The sequence below is a fragment of the Rhinatrema bivittatum genome, chromosome 4, assembly GCF_901001135.1.
Source record: "Rhinatrema bivittatum chromosome 4, aRhiBiv1.1, whole genome shotgun sequence".
NCBI classification, from domain to species: Eukaryota; Metazoa; Chordata; class Amphibia; order Gymnophiona; family Rhinatrematidae; genus Rhinatrema; species Rhinatrema bivittatum.
In genome coordinates, this window is record NC_042618.1 from 67,286,104 (window position 1) to 67,304,054 (window position 17,951).

At 46.7% G+C, this 17,951-nt stretch overlaps 1 protein-coding gene across 5 annotated transcripts in view; it reads right to left on the reverse strand.

Moving 5' to 3' along the window:
• Positions 1–17,951, reverse strand: part of LOC115089880 (galectin-3-like) — a 72,592-nt gene that overhangs the window by 25,786 nt on the left and 28,855 nt on the right. For all 5 annotated transcript variants that reach the window (XM_029598278.1, XM_029598277.1, XM_029598275.1 and 2 more), the window contains exons 3-4: positions 12,273–12,605; positions 3,247–3,335 (exon numbers count right to left, since the gene is read on the reverse strand). In XM_029598278.1, coding sequence (XP_029454138.1) covers positions 3,247–3,335; positions 12,273–12,605 — 422 coding nt within the window. The remainder of the gene's footprint in view (positions 1–3,246; positions 3,336–12,272; positions 12,606–17,951) is intronic.

Below are 17,951 nucleotides of genomic sequence, written 5' to 3' on the forward strand. Positions count from 1 at the left end.
AGTCTCTAGAGTACCTAGGAATCCGATTTGACATCAAAGAAGACAAGGTCAGCCTGACTCCCACAAGGAGATCAAAGCTGTGGAACCAGTTACAAAGCCTGTTGAGTGAACCTCGCCCCACAGCATGGGATTACCTACAAGACCTCAGCTGATGGCATCCACACTGGAAGTAGTACCATGGGCGCGAGCTCACATGAGACCCCTGCAGCGCTCACTTCTATCATGATGGAATCCGATGTCTCAGAACTATGCCGTACGTCTATCACTCCCGGGCAAGGTTCGGACCCAGCTACGGTGGTGGCTACTGACCAGCCACCTGAGCCAGGGAACAAGACTATCCTCCCCAACCTGGACCCTGCTCACCACAGATGCCAGCTTATGAGGATGGGGAGCTCACTGCGAGGAATTAACCGCCCAAGGGAAGTGGAACGCAGAAGAGTCGGAATGGAACATCAACCGCCTAGAAGCCCAGGCAGTCAGATTAGCCTGCCTACGCTTCGCCCACAGACTCCGAGACAAAGCGGTCAGAGTAATGTCAGACAACGCCACAAAAGTGGCCTATATCCTGGAATTCTTACAGAATGGGCTACAGAAGGGGCTGTCCCTCAACTCTATCAAGGTACAGGTGGCCGCATTGTCATGCTAAGGCCCCAAGAGCGGGGGCGACAGCATAGCTTCTCACCCGGACGTGTCACGTTTCCTGAAAGGAGTCAAACACAAACACATCAACCGGCAGGGGGAAACCAGAAGCCAACCGGTGTCTCTGGAAATAGACCCCCTAATGACGTGGGTGGAAGTAAACCTCCAAGAGATCTCGACTGTCCACATCACCGGGAAAGACAACATCACGGCAGACTACCTCAGCAGGGAAAGTCTAGACCCAGGAGAATGGAAGCTGTCGTCCGCAGCATTCCAAATGATAGTGAACTGGTGGGGGACACCAGACATGGACCTTCTGGCAAACCGGTCCAACGCCCAAGTACCCAGGTACTTCAGCCACAGGCGGGAACCTCAGTCCCAGGGGATTGATGCCCTGGTACAGACCTGGCCACAGGAGACCCTATTATACGCTTTCCCACCGTGGCCCCTACTGGGCGCAATCATTCACAAGATACAGCTGTTCAGGGGACTAGTTCTTCTGGTGGCCCCGGACTGGCCAAGAAGACTGTGGTATGCAGACATGAGAAGACTACTGGCAGGGAACCCCTTACCACTGCCTCTACACAGAGATCTGCTCCAACAAGGACCGATCCTCCACGAGGATCCAGCTCAATTCTCTCTTATGGCCTGGCCATTGAGAGAGCTCGCCTGAGAAAGAGCGGATACTCGGGGGCTGTAATCGACACCCTGCTCCGAGCACGCAAGTTCTCAACATCTCTAATGTACATAAGGATTTGGAGAGTTTTTGAAGCCTGGTGCGAAGACCACGACATCAAGCCATGCTCAACTAAAGTTCCCGTGATCCTGGAATTCTTACAGAATGGGCTACAGAAGGGGCTGTCCCTCAACTCTATCAAGGTACAGGTGGCCGCATTGTCATGCTACGGCCCCAAGAGCGGGGGCGACAGCATAGCTTCTCACCCGGACGTGTCACGTTTCCTGAAAGGAGTCAAACACATCCGCCCACCACTAAAGTGGCCGGTACCTCTGTAGAATCTCAACCTGGTCCTGGATTTCCTAGCAGGAACCTCCTTCAGAACCCTCCAAGGTCTGTCCCTCCGTCTGTTAACTTTAAAGACAGCCTTTCTGCTGGCAGTTTGCTCAGCCCGCCGCATCTCAGAACTACAAGCACTGTCCTGCCATGAGCCATTCCTCAGGCTCACCCCGGGATCCATCCAGCTACGCACGGTCCCTTCGTTTCTTCCCAAGGTGGTATCACACTTCCATCTTAACCAAACCATCTCGCTACCATCTCCGGATGACTTGAAGAATTTGGAAGAAGCTCGTCATCTACGCCACCTCAATATAGGCAGACTCCTGTCCAGATACCTGGAAATGTCGGAACCCGTACAAAAAACGGACCACCTTTTTGTCCTTCACAGCGGGAAGACACAAGGTGAAGCGGCCTCGCGGGCAACCATAGCCCGCTGGATCAAAGAAGTCATCAAGGCGGCCTATGTAGAAGCAGGCAAGCCTCCGCCTCTACAGGTCAAGGCCCATTCTACCAGAGCTCAAGCAGTAACTTGGGCAGAAACCAGAATGCTGTCACCCGCCGAGATCTGCAGGACGGCGATATGGTCCTCCATCCACACCTTCTCCAGATTCTACCGTCTGGATGTTCAGGCTCGGGAGGACACGGCATTTGCAAGGGCAGTACTAAGTGGGTCACGGGAAGCCTCCCACCCGGTTCGGGAGTAGCTTTTATACATCCCATTGGTCCTGAGTCCATCTGCTACACGCTAGGAAATGGAGAAATTACTTACCTGATAATTTCGTTTTCCTTAGTGTAGACTGTTGGACTCAGCATCCCACCCTTGGCTGCCGTTACGCATAGAATTTCAAATAATTCAAGGGTAAGCCATATTTTCATTCACCTAGGGCACCCACCCTACCGGGTGTCGACGCTTTCCGGTTGAGTACACTAGCAGTCTCCAGCTATAGTCGTTCCAACCAGTTCAAGTAATCAAGTTAATCAAGTTATTAAGTTTAACCAAGTTATGACGTTATTCAAGTTAATCAAATTAGTCAGTCACACATATATCCACAATGCTTTTTTGAGGAGAATACTGAAGAGCTGCACTTCCTGCAGGGGTAAATGTACTAGGGGCTGACGTCAGATTGAAATCTGATCCGTCTCCAACTGCTATCAGGAGTACACTATACCCATTGGTTCTGAGTCCATCTGTCTACACTAAGGAAAACGACATTATCAGGTAAGTAATTTCTCCATTACCGCTCCTCTATAATTGCAAAAGAAGTCAAGGGACCTTTTGCAGTAGGAGCCGTCTGGACAGATCATGCTTCAACTCCAGTCACAGGGATTTTTGAGCAAGTAAGTGTTTTCTTTTGAGGTTTGGAAAATTCTAACTTTGCCAAGCAATACAGCTGGCAAAATTCAAACTTTTAAAATGTGTCTCTCATAAGACTTGTATTTTTTTAAGAAATAGATACGTTTTCTAAATATTACCTCCTAAAAGTAGATGGCTTTGATAAGGCATTTTTTCAGTCTTGTATGAAGCAAACCTAATCTTGTAGTTCTCATACTACTGTGTAAATCATAAAAATACTGTATATCATTTACTTTACCTGCTAGGCTTTGTTTTCACTTCACCTTTAACTGTTATTAATAAGCGAGGTGTAACTCCTGCTGAAAGAGTTTGGTCATAGGGTATGGTCTGTGAACAAAAAGTGGTATTTATGAATGAAATTACATTACAAATATGCAGTGGTAATTTAACTATGCAGCTTTTTAATTTTAACCTACTGGGGCCCAGCCCAGTGGCAAATGCTGTTACTGTAAGGTGCCATGCAGGGGACTAAGCATAGATTCCTGCTCCAGGCTTCTGCTTCCCAGGCCCAGTAGGGCTGGAGCTGCAGAAGCAGCATTCATACCCTCTGAGAGCAGGGACCCTCTACCCCATCATCACATGCTTAAGGTCCACATTAGATGAGTGCCAGAGGCGGTTGCAGTTTGTGTCCCTTGGCTGAAGCCTGTTCCTGTAATGACTCTAGGGTGAGTGGGAGGGGGATTATAAATAGGAACAAAATTCTCAGCTTGTTACAAATGAAAACTCATGGCATTATAGCCCAATACAGACTGGTTCCTAGTGAGCTGGAAGTCCCATCCCCCTTACCCCACAAAAAAAAAGTATTATTTCCTATGTTAATATCTACTATAGCTTACTTTGCTTCAGTGTTTACTGAAGAGGATGTTGGGGAGATACCCGTTCCGGAGAAGGTTTTCATGGGTAATGATTCAGATGAACTGAACCAAATCACGGTGAACCTAGAAGATGTGATAGGCCTGATTGACAAACTGGAGAATAGTAAATCACCTGGACCGGATGGTATCCACCCCAGGGTTCTGAAGGAACTCAAAAATGAAATTTCAGATCTATTAGTTAAAATTTGTAAACTTTCATTAAAATCATCCATTGTAGTTGAAGACTGGAGGGTGGCTAAAGTAACCCCAATATTTGAAAAGGGCTCCGAGTGCGAACCAGGAAACTACAGACCAGTTAGCCTGACTTCAGTGCCAGGAAAAATAGTGGAAAGTGTTCTAAAGATCAAAATCACAGAACATATAGAAAGATATGGTTTAACGGAACAAAGTCAGCATGGCTTTACCCAAGGCAAGTCTCGCCTCACAAATCTGCTTCACTTTTTTGAAGGGGTTAATAAACATGTAGATATAGGCGAACTGGTAGATATACAGGAAGACCTTGCAAGACTGCAAGATTGGGCATCCAAATGGCAGATGAAATTGAATGTGGACAAGTGCAAGGTATTGCATATAGGGAAAAATAACCCTTGCTGTAGTTACACAATGTTAGGTTCCATTTTAGGAGCTACCACCCAGGAAAAAGATCTAGGCATCATAGTGGATAATACTTTAAAATTGTCGGCTCAGCGTGCTGCAGCAGTCAAAAAAGCAAATAGAATGTTAGGAATTATTAGGAAGGGAATGGTTAATAAAACGGAAAATGTAATAATGCCTCTATATCGCTCCATGGTGAGACCGCACCTTGAATACTGTGTACAATTCTGATCACCGCATCTAAAAAAAGATATAGTTGCAATGGAGAAGGTACAGAGAAGGGCAACCAAAATGATAAAGAGGATGGAACAGCTCCCCTATGAGGAAAGGCTGAAGAGGTTAGGGCTGTTCAGCTTGGAGAAGAGACGGCTGAGGGGGGATATGATAGAGGTCTTTAAGATCATGAAAGGTCTTGAATGAGGAGATGTGACTCGGTTATTTACACTTTCAAATAATAGAAGGACTAGGGGGCATTTCATGAAGTTAGTAAGTAGCACATTTAAGACTAATCGGAGAAAATTCTTTTTCATTCAATGCACAATAAAGCTCTGGAATTTGTTGCCAGAGGATGTGGTTAGTGCAGTTAGTGTAGCTGGGTTCAAAAAAGGTTTGAATAAGTTCTTGGAGGAGAAGTCCATTAATGGCTATTAATCAAGTTTACTTAGGGAGTAGCCATTGCTATTAATTGCATCAGTAGCATGGGATCTTTTTAGTGTTTGGGTAATTGCCAGGTTCTTGTGGCCTGGTTTGGCCTCTGTTGGAAACAGGATGCTGGGCTTGATGGACCCTTGGTCTGACCCAGCATGGCAATTTCTTATGTTCTTATAGAGTATTTGGATTTTCAGAAGGCGTTTGATAAAGTTCCTCATGAGAGGCTTCTAAGAAAAGTAAAATGCCATGGAATAGGTGGCGATGTCCTTTTGTGAATTACAAACTGGTTGCAAGACAGGAAACAGAGTAGGATTAAATGAGCAATTTTCTCAGTGGAAAAGGGCCTGAAATGGATGTGGCCTCCTTTTCCTGGGTGGAATTCTTCCAGGGATTGCAGACATTTCTACAGGGCCGATCTGCTGAAGGGGCAGTTCCTACTAAGGTAGGTCCAGGTGCTCCGAGTGCTCCTCCGTCTGTCTCCACGGTCAAGCACCATAGCATAAGGCGGTCTGATGGAGCTCGAATGCAGGTGGATCAGGATGATACCGATGATGACGGTGGGGGCTCTCCTGGTGTGGGAGGGGATATTCCCCCAAATTTGGAGCCATAAAGAACTCTTCTATGTTTCTTTCAGAGAAATGAGTTGCCAGGTCTGATATCTCAGACTCTGAAGACCCTCAGAGTGGCTGAGCTTGATTCCTTGGGGACGCAGAAGAAGGATCCTATTTTGGTTACCCTGTGCAAGGCTTCTTATTTCTTCCCCTCTTGGATGCAATCCAGGAGCTGATTAATCTGGAATGGAATGCGCCAGAAGTGTCCTTTAATGGAGGATGCATCTTAGCGGGTTTATACCCCTTGGATCCGCAGGCCAGAAAGCAGTTGTGTTTCCCTAAGATGGATGCCTTGGTGGGTTCTGTCACAAAACATACCATCATCCTGGTAGAGGGAGTAGTGGCTCTGAAGGATGTCCAAGATAGGAGGATTGAGGCTTTCCTGAAGCAAGCCTTTGAGGAGGTAACAATGATACTTGCAAACTGCTTCTTGTTTCACCTTGGTAGCTCGGGCTACCTTGCGGCTCTGTCAAGAGTCTGGTGGTGTTGGGTCCAATTTAGGACCTATGGTAGAACCGGAGGCCACCTTCTTGACTGATGCGGGCTGTGACTTGGTACACACAGCTGCCAGAAATGCTGCTTCAGTTACTGCGGCCAGGTGACAGCTATGGCTGCTCAACTGGTCCACAGATACTATTTCAAAGTCCAATCTGACTAAGCTTCCTTTCAAAGGCTCGCTTTTGTTTGGCAGTGAATTGGAAAAAATGGCAAGTAAATGGGGAGCGACCCAGGGCTCACATTTGCTGGATGATAAGAAGCCAGTTTCCCGGAATTCTTGGGCAAGTGGCCGCTCTTGAGACTACCAGTGTTTTCAGCCTTATAGGGGATGTGCTTCCCAGAGATCCTGCCCCTTCCACAGATATCAGTCCTTTCACCCCCAAAGTCCTCAAAAGGATATGGGCTCCAGAGGCACAGCCCCTTCATCTTCCCAATGAAGGTTGTGGGCTCACCTGGTGGTGCGGGAGATAATAACCTATCTATCCCAGTTTTATCACAAGTGAGCCCAGATTACTTCAGATCAATGGGTTCTCGAAGTGGTTCAGAATAGCTATATTCTAGAATTTCTTTGCATTCCTCCAGATGTCTTCATGGTCTCTCCATGCAACTCCCCTCAGAAGAGGGTAGAAGTGGAAGCGACATTACAACGACTGTTGATTCTGAAAGTGGTGATCCCTGTTCCCAGATCGCAGTGAAATACAAGCAGATATTCCATTTATTTCATTGTACCCAAGAAGGAAGGGTTGTTTCGGCCCATACTGGATCTCAAGGGTGTCAACCAACATCTACAAGTCATGCATTTCAGGACAGAAATGGTGCGCTCTGTCACAATGTGTTGCATTCGTGCCTCTTCTCGCCCCTCACTCCACCCTCTTACCTTGGGGGCGACTCCCTTCGGCTCTGATGGACAGTTGCAGCCGCGGCTTCTCTCTGCCTCTTGGTCCCGGTGTAACCGGGCTGGCTTGATGCTACGGATCTGCCATGTTCCTGATGAAGTAAGGGCGCGCGTGCTCTCCAGACTTGTACCAGCAAGGGCATGAACCTTGGGGGCGTCCCCTCGTAATGATGTCATCAATTTCCACTTTAAAAGTTCTTTGTTTGCTAATCTCTAATGAGTTAGCAAGTAACTCCAACTGGACTTGCTTTGGCAGTCCACGATACTTGCAACAACGATCCGAGTCAGCCCGGGGAACCCGTCCCCACTGCTCGGCCTTTTCAAACTTACCAGGAGTACCCGCTCCATGGGGGCTCCGCTCTCTTTTTTGATTTCAGATTGCCGGAATACTCAGAAGACTCCTCATTGCCTGGAAGCGATCGCGGACGTGAACACAGTGAGTTCTATTTTACATAGGAATCAGTACTCGCTCCACGAGGGCCTACATTCCTATAGCTCTGAAGACTCCCTTCCGTCCAAGACGTTATCGCAGGTACGGAGATTGAGAGTTAGATTGGCAAGATTGCAGATAGGAACCGGTACTCTCTCCACGAGGGCCCATGTTCCTAGAATCCTTTACAGACTCTCCTACACTAGAAGCCATTTCATATACAGCTATTGTGAGTTCTTATTACAGACTGTGTAGAGGAACCAGTGCTCACCTACGGCTCCTGTTCCTGAATATACTGAAGACTCTCTGTGGCATAGAGACCATTGCAGACATCTACCATTGTGAGTGTACCATCTTGTATCCAGTATACCCTGTCTACTCACTTCTTCTAGTCTCTCTCTACAGCTCAGCGACCCAGAGATTACATTCCAGTATCAGAAGGACTTCAGCCCTACCAGACACCTCGACTCTCTACTGCCACCTCCGGTGGTCCAGCTTCCAGCTTATTAAAAAACTATTGTGTTTACTTCATATTCTAGCCTAGACAATGGTTCCTCTCAGGATCTCCTCCTGGGGGCGCTGTCATCTGCCATCGGCTCAGGGATTCACCATTTCATCCTAGTGGTCATTCTTTACACTACTATCACTCTGTGGGAGCCAACCACTACAGACCACTAACACCGCTCACGGAAGTATTATATGGACAACTACCTTCTCTTTCTTTGGGACTTGCCAACAGCCTATATATACAGATTACTACTCTGTAGCAGAGGCATGATTGATTGCTATCTCAGTAGCGAAGTACAATATCCTATTGTTAGCTCCTCTTCTCAGAAGAATATCATAGAACAGATTGCCCACTCCTCTTCCCTAGGGAGTTGGTCCATAACAGCTTGCAAACTTCCTTTCTTACAGGAACATCTAACAGTAGTTCGCTACAGATTACTAACTCTGCCCTCTTGGTGAGGTCAGCACTACAGATAGCTAACTCCTCCCTTCTGGAGGAGCAGATCATGACAGATTGCTACTCCTCCTCCTATCAAGAGAAAAGCAGAACAGTGGCTACTCCGTCCTCCTGACGGGGTGAGTGACAGCAGATTGCTGATTCCTCCCCCCTGGAGTAGGAGAGCACTAACAGATTGCTACTCCTTCCCCCTGGAGGAGGAGAGCGCTAACACAATGGTAGTTCAAGCAAGAGAGTACCTTACATATCTGGATCTGATGGAGGCGTATCTGCATATTCCCATCCAGCAGAAACCTCAGCAGTTCCTCTGATTTGTCATTCTGGATCATTACCAGTTTCAGGGATTGCCTTTTGAACTAGCCACAGCACCCAGAGCATTTTCCAAGGTCATGGTAGTGGTAGCGGTGGCCCTTCACAAACAGGGCATTCTAGTTCACCCCTTTCTGGACGACTGGTTGATTTGAGTCAAGACACTGGAAGAGAGTCTTTGCGTTTCCTGTAGGGTGGCTTCCTTGCTACAAGAACTAGGCTGGGTGGTGAATCTGGCAAGAGCAATTTGCAGCTATCTCAGACCCTGGAGTATCTTGGGGTCCGATTTGATACAAGGCAGGGCAGAGCGTTTCTGCCGAAGTCTCGGAGCCACTCGTTGATGCTACAAGTCCGATCCCTGCGGAATTCTGTTCATTTGATCATGTGGTCTTATCTACAGGTCCTGGGGTTGATAGCTGACACATCAGAAGTGGTTCCCTGGGCAAGGGCACATTGTGCACTCTTCAGCATGCCTTGCTCTCCCAATGGAGTCCACAGTCACAGAGTTATATGGTGAGTCTGCTCCTTCCATTAGAGGTGAAATCCCAGTTGAACTGGTGGTTACAAGCGGACCATCTCAAGAAGGGAATTTCCCTGATGATGCCTGATTGGTTGGTACTCACGACAGATGTGAGCATCCAGGGCTGGGGGAATCACTGTCAGGTGTTGGTGGTGCAAGGGTGTTGGAATGCAGTGGATCGGTAGTGGAAATCAACAGACTGGATGCACGAGCATTTTGATTGGATTGCCTGTGGTTTGCCAAGCAGCTAGAGGCTTGGACGATCCGGATAATATCTGTCAATGCAACAACAGTGGCTTACATTACGCATCAGGGTGGAACCAAGAATTGACAGATGTCGGAAGAGATAGATGCACTCATGATATGGGCAGAGTAGCATCTCTTAAGCATATCCGCCTCTCACATTTCCGGAAAGGACAATATTAGAGCTGATTTCTTCAGCAGGAGAATCTTGGACCCAGAAGAATGGGAGCTGGTGGACGAGGACTTTCAGCTCTTGGAGGACTGCTGGGGTCTACCAGATCTAGACCTGTTGGCGAATTTCAACAATGCGAAAGTTCCACACTTCTTCAGTCACAGGCGGGACTCAAAAGCGATGGGTATAGACGCTGTCGTTCAAGAGTGGCCACATGGCGCCCTGATGTATGCGTTCTCACCTTGGCCTTTGATAGGCAGGCTGGTACAGAAGATTGCAAGTCAAACCAACACCGTCCTTTTAATGGCTCTGGATTGGGTTCGAAGGCCGTTGGTTGCTGATCTCCAGAGACTTTTGGTGGGCAGTCCCCTCCGGCTACCATCTCAAATGGATTTGTTACATCAGGGGCCCATTCTGCATGAGGATCCAGGTCAGTTCTGTCTTACAGTTTGGCCATTGAAAGGGCTCGGCTGTTGAAGTACAGTTAATTCGCCTTCTGTAATTTCCACTCTTCTTTGGGTCTGGAAATATTCTACTTCTCTAGCTTACATTAGAGTTTAGAGGGTCTTTAAGACCTGGTATTCTGAATGAGATACTCAACTGCTCAAGGTGGATGTTCCTTTGATTTAGGAATTATTATAGGATGGCTTGTTTAAGGGTTTTGGCCCTTAATACCTTGAAGGTTCAAGTTGTGGCACTGGCTTGTTACAGGGGAAGAGTCAATGGAGGGCCTTTGTCTTCCCATCTGGATGTGTCCCATTTCTTACGGGGAATTAAAAATCTTCTCCCCCTGTTGTGGCTTCGGTGCCTTTGTGGGATCTTAACTTGGTCCTCAAGTTCTTGGTAGGTCCAACTTTTGACCGCTGCATACCTTTTCCTTGTGGCTGCTTACTCTGAAGACAGTTTTTCTGGAAGTAATCTGTTCAGCTCGTTGGGTCTCTAAGCTGCAGGCTTTTTCCTGTCGTGAGCCTTTTCTTCATATGATTCCGAGTGTGGTTCAGTTTTGGATTGTGCCTTCCTTTTTGCAAAAAGTGATTTCGGACTTTCATTTGAATCAGTACATTTCTCTGCCTGCCTTGGACAGGGAGGACTTAGATGAAGCAGAGTACCGCTTTTTGTATTCCTTGGTCATCAAGCGTCATTTACTGCGCAACTTGGAGATGACTAAGACTGTTCAGAAGTCTGATCATCTGTTTGTGCTCCATGATGGAGGTAAGCAGGGAGCACCAGCAACACAGGCAATGATTGCCCACTGGGTTAAGGAGACATTACGGCAGCCTGTGTGGCTGCTGAGGATGCCTTACCGAAGCAGATTAGATTGCATTCCACGAGGACTCAGGCAGTATTGTGGGCAGAGCTTCATTTGTTTTTGCATGCTGAAATTTGCCAAGCATCAACATGGTCATCTTTGTACACCTTCTCCAAGCATTACCGTTTGGATGTTAGGGCTAGGGAAGACGCCTCTTTTGCGCGGGCAGTTTTGATTGGGCTGCTGGCAACCTCCCACGCATTTTGGGATTAGCTTTTGTACATCCCACTTGTTGGGACTGATCTACCCGATCGCTAAGGAAAGAGAAGTTACTACTTATCTGATAAATTCCTTTCCTTTCGTGAAGGGTAGGTCAATCCCAGACCCACCCTCAGCTGCTGGATTTGGATTTTGTGGTTAGCCTTCTTAGGGTGAACAATGTAGAGTATAATTCCTGCTCTTTGTTGATAAATGGTAAGTGGCTTCTTTAGCCCCTAGTTTGCTATATATGTTCCTTCTTTTGGCTGAGCTCAGTGTTCCGGTTGGTTGAGAAACACGAATGATTGTCTGTTGCTAATAATGTTCAACTTTAATCAGGTTTGTCTGCAGTTTGGCTTTTCCAGAGAATACTGGCAGGCTATCAGGGCTGGACTATGTAGCCGTGACGCCAGCTTTTGCTCAGTTTCCATCTGCTGGCAGAGTTGCATAATCCACTTGTTGGGATTGACATACCCTTCACTAAAGGAAAGGAAATTATGTAAGTATTAATTTCTCTATTGGAAATATTTTTACAGCTGCACCAATATCTGTTTCAACAGGCTTAATCTGTATCATGCTTCATAATTTGTGGCAAATTTTACAAAATATCTGCAGTCATAGCTCTTCCTTTATTTTCACTCATGACAGTCCTAGTGAAGCCTTTTCAATGCCATTGTGTGTGACACACTTGAAAGGCTTCTTAGGATTCCTAGTCTAAAAGCTACTGATACTGCCTTATCAAAGCTGCATTTTCTATGAGTTATTTAAATAACTACTTGCACATCTGTGTGAATTTTCAGTATGTGCAGTCTTTTCTAAAGATCTCTTCAGTGAGATAGAAGACCTTATCTCACCTGAGAATGTATTAACCCTTTCCACAAACTGCAGTATGGTGCAAAACAATTCTTATGGCACAGTACTTGCATTCATTTCTAATGAAACACTGTTAACTACCAACTGTGCACGACTCTAAAAAGGTTTTGTTAAAATCTCACCAGTGGAATAGAAGAGGCTCCAGACTGAGGTCCCACTGGTGCACCAAATGGATTAGAAGGTTGGGGAAAACCGGGCTGACCTGGTGTTGGCCCAGGAAATGATCCAGGTTGACCTGGTGTTGGCCCAGGAAATGATCCAGGTTGACCTGGTGTTGGCCAAGGAAATGATCCCGGTTGACCTGGTGTTGGCCAAGCCCCAGGATGTGGTGCAGGAGCTCCAGGTCCATATTGTCCAGCAGCAGGGTTCTGGAATCCCCAAGGAGCAGATGGCCAGCCTTGGTTTTGTTGCTGTTGATTTGAATTTTGAGTATTTCCAGATAAGGCATCAGATAACTAGAGGGAAAACAAACAAAAAAAAAAGATTAGACATTTATTGTAGGAAGTTTAGTGTCAAACTGGAGAGCTGCCTTGTCTGTGTTTATACTTCAGTAGCTAAGTTTAAATTAAATATATTAAACCAAGATCAAGACTAAGAATACACTGCTTAATTACAGGCAAGGATTTCTTGGATGATGATTCAAAATTCATCTATGTGCCTGAAAGATATTAACAGATTACAGAAAAGGGGATGAGCCTGTGCCTCAGGCCATAGAACATACAAATGCCACAAAGTTGCAGCTCCTGTCCATCAGGGCTCAAGAACTGCAAAGGCAGCACATCCAAACTTAGAAGGACATTTACTAAGGTTCTTCTTCCATTCTGTGTCTATGGGAAAAATGATTAGTAAATTGGGTTCTTAGGGCAGAAAAACAGCTGATACTACTGTGACTCCCCCTGTGTGACACAATGGCTGAAGTTTAGTCCTGAACACAATTTTCTTTCAGTCTTCAATGTCAGAGAGGATGTGTGTGTTGCCTGGCCGTGCTATGTAAAGTGGGAGGTGACAGATAAAAACAGAGGGCACATGAGAGAGAAGAGATTATGTGAATGAAGTTTTTGTAAATATGAATTGTGCATACATAGTGCTCATGAATAAATACAAGGGTCTTATAGAAACATAGAAATGACGGCAGAAGACGACCAATCGGCCCATCCAATCTGCCCAGCAAGCTTCACACTTCTTTTTTCTCATACTTATCTGTTTCTCTTGGCTCTTAGTAACCTTTGGTTCTATTTCCCTTCCACCCCCACCATAAATGTAGAGAGCAGTGATGGAGCTGCATCCAAGTGAAATATCAAGCTTGATTAGTTAGGGGTAGTAACTGCCGCAATAAGCAAGCTACACCCATGCTTATTTGTTTTACCCAGACTATGTTATTCAGCCCTTATTGGTTGTTTTTCTTCTCCCCTGCCGTTGAAGCAGAGAGCTACGCTGGATATGCGTGAAGTATCAGTTTTTCTTCTCCCCTGCCGTTGAAGCAGAGCGCTACGCTGGATATGCGTGAAGTATCAGTTTTTCTTCTCCCCTGCCGTTGAAGCAGAGAGCTATGCTGGATATGCATTGAAAGTGAAGTATCAGGCTTATTTGGTTTGGGGTAGTAACCGCCGTAACAAGCCAGCTACTCCCCGCTTTGTGAGTGCAAATCCTTTTTTCCACATTTCCTCTTGCCGTTGAAGCTTAGAGCGATGTTGGGGTCGCAGTAACCGTGTGTATGTTTATTGAATAAGGGTATTATCTCCAGGCAGTAGCCGTCATTCTGGCGAGCCACTCACTCTTCATTGACATCCTCTTGACTTTATGGATCCACAGTGTTTATCCCACACCCCTTTGATGTCTTTCACAGTTCTGGTCTTCACCACTTCCTCCGGAAGGGCTTTCCAGGCATCCACCACCCTCTCCGTGAACAAATACTTCCTGACATTGGTTCTGAGTCTTCCTCCCTGGAGTTTCAAATTGTGATCCCTGGTTCTGCTGATTTTTTTCCTACGGAAAAGGTTTGTCGTTGTCTTTGGATCATTAAAACCTTTCAAGTATCTGAAAGTCTGTATCATATCACCTCTGCTCCTCCTTTCCTCCAGGATGTACATATTTAAATTCTTCAATCTCTCCTCATAAGTCATTCGATGAAGACCTTCCACCTTTTTGGTCGCCCTTCTCTGGACCGCCTCCATCTTGTCTCTGTCTCTTTGGAGATACGGTCTCCAGAACTGAACACAGTAATCCAGGTGAGGCCTCACCAAGGACCTGTACAAGGGGATAATCACTTCCCTTTTCTTACTCGATATTCCTCTCTCTATGCAGCCCAGCATTCTTCTGGCTTTAGCTATCACCTTGTCACATTGTTTCGCCGACTTCAGATCATTAGATACCACCACCCCAAGGTCTCTCTCCTGCTCCGTGCCTATCAGCCTTTCTCCCCCCATCGAATACAGTTCATTCGGATTTCCACTCCCCATATGCATGACTCTGCACTTCTTGGCATTGAATCTCAGCTGCCATATCTTCGACCACTCTTCCAGCTTCCTTAAATCCCGTCTCATTCTCTCCACTCCTTCCGGCGTATCCACTCTGTTGCAGATCTTTGTGTCATCCGCAAAAAGACAAACCTTACCTTCTATCCCTTCCGCAATGTCGCTCATAAAGATATTGAAAAGGACCAGTCCCAACACCGATCCTTGCGGTACACCGCTTAAAACCGCTCTCTCTTCAGAGAGAGTTCCATTTACCATCACACATTGTCTTCTGTCCGTCAACCAGTTTGCAATCCAGGCCACCACCTCGGCACTCACTCCTAAGCTTCTCGTTTTATTCACCAGTCTCCTGTGCGGGACCGTGTCAAAAGCTTTGCTGAAATCCAAGTAGATGACATCGAGTGCTCTTCCTTGATCCAATTCCTTGGTTACCCAGTCAAAAAAGTCAATCAGATTTGTCTGACAGGATCTTCCAATGGTGAATCCATGCTGCCTCTGGTCCAGCAATTCTCCTGACTGTAGATAGTTCACTATTCTCTCTTTCAACAGTGACTCCATTACTTTTCCCACCACCGAAGTGAGGCTAACCGGTCTGTAGTTACCAGCCTCTTCTCTGTTCCCACTCTTGTGAAGCGGGACTACCACCACTCTTCGCCAATCACTCGGCACCACTCCCGTTTCTAGGGATCTATTGAACAGGTCACACAGCGGACCCGCCAGCACATCTCTGAGCTCCCTCAGTATTCTGGGATGAACTTCATCAGGACCCATGGCTTTGTCCACTTTCAGTTTCACCAGCTCTTCCCATATATTTTCTACTGTAAATGGAGTTACATCTACTCCACTCCCCTCCAGTTTCTTGTTAACTAGTGACGGTCCTTCTCCAGGGTCCTCTTTAGTGAACACAGAACTGAAGTATTCATTTAATATTTCTGCCATTTCTTCGTCTCTCTCCACACATTGATCCTTTCCACCTTTCAATTTCACTATACCACTTTGAACTTTTCTCTTTTCACTGATGTATCTGAAAAGGGGCGGATTTTAAGAGCCCTGCTCGCCTAAATCCGCCCAAATCCGGGCGGATTTAGGCGAGCAGGGCCCTGCGCACCGGTGAGCCTATTTTACATAGGCCTACCGGCGCGCGCAGAGCCCCGGGACTCGCGTAAGTCCTGGGGTTTTCTGAGGGGGGCATATCGGGGGCGTGTCGGGGGCGGGCCCAGTCAGTGCGGCGTTTCGGGGGCGTGTCGGGAGCGTTTCGGGGGCGGGTCCGGGGGCCTAGATTTAACACGCGACCACCCGCCGCCCACCGACCGTCTCGAACTAACGCGTGTCCCCCCGCCGCCTCTGCCGCTTGGAACAGGCGCCCACCCGCCCGCGGCCTAGATTTAACACGCGACCACCCGGCTCCCGCCGCCGCCTGGACCCACGCGGCCCTCCGACAGGTATTTAAAAATTTTTATTTTTTTTTCTGACAGGTTTTGTGTGTCCCACATCATTACATTTTCTCGATCATCTCTGTATCGCTTTTTTTTTTTATTGTGTTTTATTGTTTTTGAGTGTCTTAAGCGGTGTCGATGGATTTGTTACTAGACTCACAGTCCTAACTCCTACTAGGGGGAGGCGGTAAACTAAGACGTTACGGCCGCGGCAAAACAGTGCGTTACTAATGAGATAACCTGAGCGCGCGTTACGGTATCGGAGGGGAATAGCTAATTCCTTCATTATACAGCTAATTCGTTCATTTACATGCCGGGTGGGGAAGGGTTACGCGTCTGTTTTAAGAAGCGCTACGGACGCGTGAAACTGGAGACTGTATCGCTGGTTTGCCTTACGCGTCCGAATTGTGCGCAGCGAGCTTGTTACAGACGAGAAATCTTCAAATGAATGTTACTGTATCGAGCTGTTAGTGAGCCACACCCAATCTGGCTTTTCCTGGACTCTTCTGGAACTGGTCCTCTAGCTATATATTTTTCTTATACATAAAGAAAAATGTTTGTGTTCTTAAGAAATACAGAACAGGGAGCTTACTTATATTTTTGAATGAACTTAAAAAATAGCTAAGTTAGGGGCTCATTCAATTAGCCATAGTATATAAAAGCTATTAACATGTGACACTTACTATTAAAATCAGGTGGTAATAACGTGTTCCGCAATATTTAGAAAAACTCAGAGGTGTGGTTATGAAAATATTGCGCAAAGCCAATTTCCTTTTCCTTTGAAAGTTGGTTAGGGGCTGGAGGAGAGAGGAATGAGATGTGTGACAGAGGAGGTTCTAAATTTTGATTACCTGAGTCTTATGGTTTTGCAGTGTCCTTACCTTTTCTATTGTGTATAGTCTTTATCTGTGAGTGAAAGAAGAGTGTGTGTGTGTGTGTGTGCGCGCGCGCGCGCACTCCGTTTTGTCTGTCCTTTTTGTTTAGAGTTTAAAAGGGCTGCTTTGCTTATGTGTGTGTGCAAGAGGAAGGATGGTGAAAGGAAGGGGAGTGAGTGGGCATGGGAGGCATGTTATTGGATTGAGAGAGGATAGAGAGGAGGGTAGGCTTGGAGCAGACCAGGGAGAAGGAAGAGCGCCAGAGTGCTATCAGAGCCAGAGGTAGTGGGGAGCTGCAGGACAGAGGTAGAGTGTGGGATTGGTAGTGGGAGGAAGGAGGTGGCAAGGGAAAGGCATGAGAGTGAGAAGAAAAGGTAGGAAAATGGCAGACAGCAGAGAAGGGGGCGGGGGAGGAAGGACATTGAGATGGGAGTGTTTTGGAAACAGAAATGGAGTGAACAGATCCCTCCACACAGAAATGACAACCCAGTCAGGAGGCAGAGATACCAAGGGCAAGCAGTAGCTACATGCCCGCACGTTCTCCATGGAAGAGAGTAATTGCATAAAGAGGGAGTAATTGCACACTGTGACCAGTGCTTCAGGCAACAGGCAGCCAAAACCTTCATGAGCTCGATGACCATAATCTGGAACAGGATTGATGATGGGACTGCCAATGAGCAGGTGGCCCACCACTTTCATAATCTCAAGGCTAGCCTTAAAAACAAAAAAAAATCAAAGATAGCCAAGTACCAGAGGGAGACTGGAGGACATGCACCTTGCCAAATTACCATGACATCTATGGAACAGCCTGAGACACAAATGGGGGCCAGATGTCTTCAAGGGGGTGGTGCTGGATCTGTGCACAGCAGACAAAGAGGTGGCAGATAAGCCTTGGAGGAGGGAGCTATGAAGGGAGGGTACAAGAAGATTGACAGCAAGTAATAAGCTATTAACCTTTCAGATTAGAAAAGTGAATCTTATATTTATGCATCAAGTTTAAATTGTGGTCCAGTTCA